Raw genomic sequence first — 7,831 nt, forward strand, 5'->3', positions numbered from 1 at the left:
TGGACAAGATACAAAAATGCAAATGGTGCCAATTGGTTCTCATGTTTTTAACAAGGTCCGTCTGAAATGTTGCAGAATAGAAAAGCGCATGTCCCTCTAAAATATATATAATTGTATGTAAAACTCTAAACAATACCAGATGACATGCGGTTTATTTGAAAAAAGAAATTTGCCAACTTACAGAAACATATTTCTATAAAGTTATATTTTTTATCATGATAACACCGAACCATCTTGATATACTCAGATTCTCCACGGACTAGGTATATATAAAAGACAAAACATTTGGACTAGTTGGAAAAAAGAATGCTCGCGTGTCCCCTTTATACCACTGTGGTATATGTTTAATACTAGTAAAAGAATGCGTGTCCGCTTGACACATTTACAAAGATTATTGAGAAAAGGCAAGCAAAGTATTCAACCAAAATTGGGTAACATCGAGGACTTAATCATGCCGGCAGAATCCAGTCAGCTGGCGAGAGAGGAGGACATGTCGTGGAGGCACCGGCGGCCAGGGAGCATGAGCCCTCCCATGCGTCTGCAGCTGACATCGACGACGTCGCTCGTCCAAGGGAACACGCACGCGCGCGCGGGATCGACGACCGAGTAAAGAGCCGCCATCAGGTCGTCCCCGCGTGCTCCCTCCGTCCGTTTCGTCTCCATTTCGCGTACTGTTTCCACGAATGAAGCGGTGCTAGAAAGGATGATAATCAAGCTCGGTTCCGTTCACGACCAGCGGCGGCCGGTGAGGTGCAGTGCGTCCAGAGGGAGGTTGAGGGGTCTATTAGTTAGAAACAGCGGGCACGACGGGGACACGGGCAGTGCCGACGACTGTCGTCGACGCTGGCATGGGTCAGGTATGCTTGCACGGCACAAACCAGCTGCTGCTCCAAGGGCGGCGACACGGCATGATTCGGTCTCGGGCTCTCGGCCACCGTGCATTGTATCGTCGCGGAGCTCACAGGCTAGCCGGCCGCGTCGTACGGGTCAGCGAGGGTTGGTACCTTCACGGTTCCCCTCGACGATGTATGGGACCACCAGCATGGCTCGTACTCGTGGGCAGGATAAGGTGCGGTCTGCGGTGTGGGTCTAGCTCGATCGCTTGCGGTCTGCATGCGCGGTCTGCGAACCGTGATGGCTTAAAAAACTTTGGCCTGGGTTCATGTATTCCACTGCGTACGGTCTTTAGCAGCTAGAGCTACAATGGAGATGCATGCATCCACGAGGTGATAGTATGATGGCCTCCAAAGGGCGCTACTCCATGAATGAATGAATGGAGCGACTTCTTCGTCCTAAATGATCATTAATCAATATTTTAACCACTTTTAACCATTTGAAAAACTTTCAAACATTTATGAGGTCGTTGAGGAGGAGGCCGGTGATGTTGTATGCGGCGAAGCGGTGCTCCTCGGGGACGCACGGATGCTAGGTGGCGTCAACATCGTGGGGGAGGGACGTGGCATCGTTCGCGACGAGGCGGTACTCCCAGGGGCGGAGCTGGAGGAAATTTATCCCTGATGCATCTTCAAGCTTGCATCCTTTGCGAGCTGGATTTATGCCTCCCTGATGCACCTTTTCATCACTAGCTTGATGCACTACTCTCATTTAGCCCACAAGTACTAGTAAAATTTTTTTTGGACCCTGATGCACGTGCATCAGGGTAAGCCTAAAGAGCTCCGCCCCTGGGTACTCCTCGAGGACGTGCACAAGCTAGGCCACCACGAATGGATCTTGTCGCGCGTTTCTTGACCACGATGAGGAACTGCGGTGCGTCGAGTACAGCGACACCGGGAAAGGCTGACCACCGCGCTAGCGACCGCGATCTGGCTGGCAATTTTTCTGCTCTGCTCTGACCCAATGGAGAGCGGCGTGAGTCAGGCCACCGCAGCCTCATCCCCGCCAGCCGGCAAGGATGGTGAGCGCCTTGTTGTTGGCGCCTCACCTGCGAGTTCATCAACCACGCGGAGAACCGCGAGCTCCTCCACGAGCGTGTGGTATGCAGAAGGTGAGTGGGACCGCGAGTGAAAAGTAGTGGGTACGTGGCAATTGAGAGGGAGATATGTGGGGTCAATGGGTTGAGGCTAAGCTACACTGGTTGTTGGCACTCCCACCGGCCTCTCTCTATACAGGGGCTGACATGATAGTGACATCATTTGGAGGATACCAACATGGTCTCTTTTTTGCAGGGACCCCCAAAGTCCATTTTGCTGCGAACAAGGGGGTGGGGGGGGGGGGGGTGGGGGGTGTGCCGGTGGAATATAATGCTTGACGGATGTATCTACCAGTAAGACGTATCTAGATACATATGTACCTACACAAAGTTATGATACTTAAGAGGTATTACTGGGTTTTCGATCAGATTATCATAACATTGTTTTGAGACCCCTAAACATCATTATTCAATAGTGCAAGCGTTGCATGATAGTAATCTGGTGGCATCATATCATCTCTTAGTTGTTGGAAACACTTGAGTAAGGTCACTACTTAGATTAACAATTAGGATGTATTTTTTTATTTTGAGTTTTCAAATTCAGAAAGCAATGTGTAATGTGTATCAGTCAGCCAGATGTGGTAGATTCTTGGATACTTGTGCTCTCCATGGAAATATCACACTAGGGATATTTCTTGTGATATTATGGATCGATTTCATATATGAATTGTGGTTTCAATTTCGAATGTGGAACTTTATGCTACCAACATACAATTTTGGTGACTGTTACTTACGAAAAACCATGGAAATGAGAATTAACAACTTTGTTTAGAAAAAATATAACCAAAACGGCAGTGTCCAATGTTTGTCACCAAAGCAGCTTGTGCAAGTGTAGCCCAACAAAAAGAAGAACACCATGAACTCCAAAGACCTGCGGCCCACAGTAGTAGGCCACACAGAAAATGCGGCGCCCAAATCCGGCTTGCTTGCCTCAGTGCGAACAATGCAAATCATCGTTTCTGTTAAAAGATCTGCCTCAGATTTTACTCGGCCCACGATGATCATCATGGGCCAAAGGAACACAAGAAAGAAAGTAAACCTATGTGAACAGACAGTGCAGAAAGGTAAGGAACAACTTCTAAAAAATAAATAGATGAGGAACATTCTACTACTGCAACTTCTTTATGGATCGATGAACCCCTGTGTCAGTGTTCCTCTGATGCTAAGTGATGTAGGAGTACATTGATTTCCAACGAAAAGATGTATGATTCTGTCACAAGAAAATCTACTGCAACCCCCTTTATGTTAGGTCGTGAAAGCCCCAATATTTTTCTACACTTGCCCACTTTTGCAAAGCAGATTCTCTGGTCTTCTTACATCACGTTAGATTTTAGAAGGCAGAACTCTCTACGCCATACGTGCTGGCTCACAAGTCCAATCATAAAACTATAGGTTAACTGCCATTCCGGCAAAATCGCTGGCCACCGGTAGACTGCAACTTCCGTTCCGGACATGAGAAGACAGAGAAGATTCTTGAGTGAAATTAACCTTGCATCGATCTTTATGTGCCAATACGGCCATCTCGTACTTGCAATGCACAAAACCACTAGAGTAAAGATTGCCCGCTGCTTCGCCTACAAGGATGCTGCTCGATCTGATCATCTGACTCTGATCGCAAATAAAGTCAATTTTAAGTTTTTAACACACTAGAAATAGCCTGCTCGTCGCATGTTCATCATCACACATCTTACTTGGATTTCGTCTAGGAGACAGGTGCATAGATAGATGGAGTCAGCTCCGAGCGGCTTCCATCTCCGCGACCATGTCCTGGGTGTGTTCGTGCTAGCTCTGCTGAGCTTGGCACACCGCTCCACGGGAGCAAGGAGGCTCATGGAGCTGTACGAGCCCGATCTCAGCGAGCGCCTCACGTACCACAACGGCACCGTGCTGAGCGGCGACATCCCCGCGTCCATCCTCTGGTACGGGAACTTCACGGCGGCGCAGAAGGACATCGTCTCCGACTTCCTCGCCTCCCTGGCGGCCGCACCGGGAGCATACCCCTCCCCTTCCGTGCCGCAGTGGTGGAGCAGCATCCTCCGTCTGTACCTCTCCAAGGTGGAGGCCGTCGGCAAGAAGGAAGCCGAGAAGACACGGGTATTCCTCTCCGGCAACTTCTCCGACGAGGGGTGCTCGCTGGGTCGGAGCCTGACGCTGTCCCAGCTCCCGGCACTGGCGGCAGCGGCGAAGCCCGTGAAAGGTGGCGTCGCGCTGGTGCTCACGGCGCAGGACGTGGCCGTGGAGGGGTTCTGCATGAGCCGGTGCGGCATGCACGGGTCGGACGCCAAGGCCGGCACCGCCTACGTGTGGGTCGGCAACTCGGCGGCGCAGTGCCCCGCCCAGTGCGCGTGGCCGTTCAAGCAGGAGGAGCCGCCGGTGGTGCCGCCGAACGGCGACCTGGGCATGGACGGCCTCGTGATCAACGTGGCCAGCATGCTCGCGGGCGCGGTGACCAACCCGTTCGGCGACGGGTTTTACCAGGGAGAACGCCAGGCGCCGCTGGAGGCCGCGACGGCGTGCCAGGGGGTATACGGTACCGGCGCGTACCCCGGGAACGCCGGTAAGCTGCTGATTGATAAGGTGACCGGAGCGAGCTACAACGCCCACGGGGCGCGCGGGAGGAAGCACCTGCTGCCTGCGCTGTTCGACCCCTTGTCGTCCGGGTGTGCCACCCTTATTTGAAGATAAACGCGTGGTTTTGTTTGAGTGGCAGGCCTAAATCACCCAATGCTTGAGAAAGGAAAAATCAATCGTCAATTGGCAGGCCTAAATCAACCAATGCTTGAGAAAGGAAAAATCCAAACAATTATAGGCACTAGGTTGTTATCATTGCATAAAATAAATTCAGTCAAGTGTAAGCACCATGCAATATGACAGGGTGATATGGAGATACGAAATAGTAACACATGCTATCATATAAAGATGGACAGTGCTGGGCGTCCCCGGGGATCTGATTCCTCAACCCCGGGTCCCCAACCGTCGGATCGACCTCATGTACGGTCAGATTTGCATGTAGCAAGAAAACACCTCCGGCAGCAAAATAAACACCCCGACAACAACTGTACGTAGCAAAAAATGGTTCGCCAAGAAATAAAAGAAAATGTCGAAGCTCGCCGGAGTCTCGCCGGAGACCATGCAGCAAAAAGAATATGCTATTGCAGCAAAAATAAATTATCTTCGGAGACAACAATGAGACCTCACCGGAGACTTCGCCGGAGTAATTGGAGCAAAACCGCATAAAAATTGTAGCAAAAAAAATATTCCTACGATGCAAATCAACATGACAAAGACCTCGTCGGAGAACGCCGCGCAAGGTTGCAGCAACTCCGTCCACCTAAGGCCGCAACATCTCGGACCGCCGGCAGCAACGTCGGACACCTAAGGTAGCAAATCCACCTCTCCAACGGTAGCAACGCCAGATGCCAAAGGTAGCAACGCCGGCATCCGCCGATAGCAAGGCCATGTGCCGGTGGTAGCACATGCCCTCACCGGTGGTAGCACACGCCCTCGCCGGTGGTAGAAACGTCTGACGCCCCAGGAAGCACGGAGCAGGCAGCGGGGCAGGCGACGTCGGGTCAATCAGAGGTAGGCCCTGGGAGCAGCGTTCGTACCTGCCGGAGGCGAGGGGTAGGTGGAGCCGCCCGTGGGTCGCGCTCGCAGCCACCGAAGGAGAGGGGACGGTGGATCCGCCGCCAGTCGTAGCCGCCGGAGGAGAGGGGACGGTGAATCCACCGCCAGTCGCAGTCGTCGTAGCCGACGTTGGGCGGCGTGGGATTCCGGGAGCGCGGGCAGGGCGGCGTTGGGGGAAGGCGACGGGGGCGGCCACCGGCGTCGGGCGCAAAAGGAACGACGATGGGGGCGGGGACGGGCACCGGCGTCGGGCGCAAAAGCGACGGCGGCTCGGACGAGGTTGCCATGGAGTTGGGCAGCGCTGTTCTCGCGCGCGTGTGCGGTGAGGAAGAAAGGCCAGGAAGCGATAAGGTGGGCCCCGCAGGACACGCGTCGCGCGCTGCGTGCGGGGGTTGGGGAGGACGCGATCCCCCGGGGGAATCAGATCATTTTCCTATAAAGATTCGAGATTTCTATTCTCAGGACGCCCTGAAAAGTGCAAAATGCGGCGGGCGCTTTTGCACCGTCCGATTAACGAGAACTGTCAGACCAATCGCGTTGGGCGCGTTTGGTTGACTGCATCTCCCTTGGCTCGCATCGGGCTAGCAATTTCTGGTCCGTTTGGTTGCCTGGGCCGAGCCACGTTCTTGCACGAACCGCTTCTCAAAGCAATGTCGGGCCAGGCCCTGGACGAACGCCGGTTTGGCAGTTTCCAGCGGTGCAGGCAAATCTCCACGCCCGCTGATGCAAAAGGGAATCTTCAGCGCACGGGCGGAGACGAGAATGGAGATGGCGGGAGCTGCAGCGCGCATCGGTGAAAATCCAAAAGGGGGGCGGGAAGGATTCCGTCACCTCCCGCCGCGCGCCATGGCCTATTTCTACCCCCTCCTCCACTGGCCCCCAATTTTCGAGCTCCACCTCCCATTGGCAAGCAGGTAAGAGGCGCACGCATCTCCGGTCGGCGACGGTTGCAGCGGCGAGGGCGAGTACATCTGGGCTGCTTCATCTACTTCCTGGTCCAGCGCATCTTCACCTCCGGCGATGACTATAAGCCATCCCTTATCCCCGTACCGCGGTAATGTTTAGATCTAGGTTAGGAGTAGTCAGATCTTGCCTAGGGTTTGGTCTTGTAGCAGGGGTAAGTTCGGATTGTGGTGAGCTATCATGATCTTGCTAGGATTCGACATTTCCGGTTGCTACTGCCATGATCTTGTCTAGGGTTTGGTCTTGTAGCAGGGGTTAGTCCAAAATGTGGTCACCTGCCATGATCTTGCAAGGGTTTGTGCTATTCACTGTTGCAATGAACTGCTTGTCTGATTTAGGATGATTGTTGGTATGGTTTGTGCTATTCACAGTTGCAATGAACTGCTTGTCTGATTTAGGATGTACTATGATGTGTGTAGGACTCCTTCTGCGATGACTTTAGCCAGGAGCTTGTGTGCGTAGATCCATCGCAAGTTCCCGATTCGCAACCCGCATATGAGTCCAAGGTGGCGGTCACCCCTCTGCCTGTGTCTGACCTGGTGGCTCAGGTAGCGGCAGAGGTGGCGGCTAGGTTGGCCACCACTTAGAAGAACAAGAACCGCAGGGAAGCGGAGAGGGCCTTGAAGATCGGGCAGGAAAGGAATGCCACCATGAAATGGCTTCCATTCATGTCCAGCTTCGTGTTGGAGAAGATGTGCGGTTTGATCCAGAGCGGAGTGAGAACTGACAAAGGATTCAAGGAAGTCCATCTCAATTCTGTGGCGAAGGGCCTTTTTGAGCATTGTGGTGTGTCTGTCTGCTCCACTCAGGTGTACAACCACCTGAGGAAGTGGAGGCAGATGTGGCTCACCATTAGCAGGCTCCGCGATCTAAGTGGTGCTCAGTGGTGCGAGGACACCAAATGCATCGTCTTTGAGGCTGAGCACTACTGCGGGCACGTCGCGGTGAGCACCTCACTAATTCAGTCCTCCTCACTAACTTTTGTGATCAGACACGAGCAGAACTAACATCATTGTTCCTTTGTATCGTAGGATCACCCAAAGGACGCGGAGTTTCTGAATGTGCCGATCGCCAACTACGACGAGATGCATACCATCTTCTCCTTCGGCCTCGCCACCGGCAAGTACGCGATGAGATCCAGTGAGCCCCTGGGCTCGGCTGCAGCAAATCCTGCACCTGAGGATGCTGAAACCCAGGAGTCCAACACGGTCAACCTCGATGCTGACAAGCCCGCCGATGCGCCTGAGAAGG

The 7,831-nt window shown here is 53.2% G+C and overlaps 1 protein-coding gene across 1 annotated transcript; it reads left to right on the top strand.

Moving 5' to 3' along the window:
• The first annotated feature begins 3,700 nt into the window (after window positions 1-3,700).
• On the top strand, window positions 3,701-4,669 carry LOC124672201 (protein PHOSPHATE-INDUCED 1 homolog). Its single transcript, XM_047208473.1, has one exon. The coding sequence runs from the start codon at window positions 3,716-3,718 to the stop codon at window positions 4,667-4,669; it is 954 nt and encodes a 317-aa protein (XP_047064429.1). The 5' UTR covers window positions 3,701-3,715.
• Window positions 4,670-7,831: the final 3,162 nt, after the last annotated feature.

This window comes from Lolium rigidum, chromosome 1, assembly GCF_022539505.1.
Source record: "Lolium rigidum isolate FL_2022 chromosome 1, APGP_CSIRO_Lrig_0.1, whole genome shotgun sequence".
NCBI classification, from domain to species: Eukaryota; Viridiplantae; Streptophyta; class Magnoliopsida; order Poales; family Poaceae; genus Lolium; species Lolium rigidum.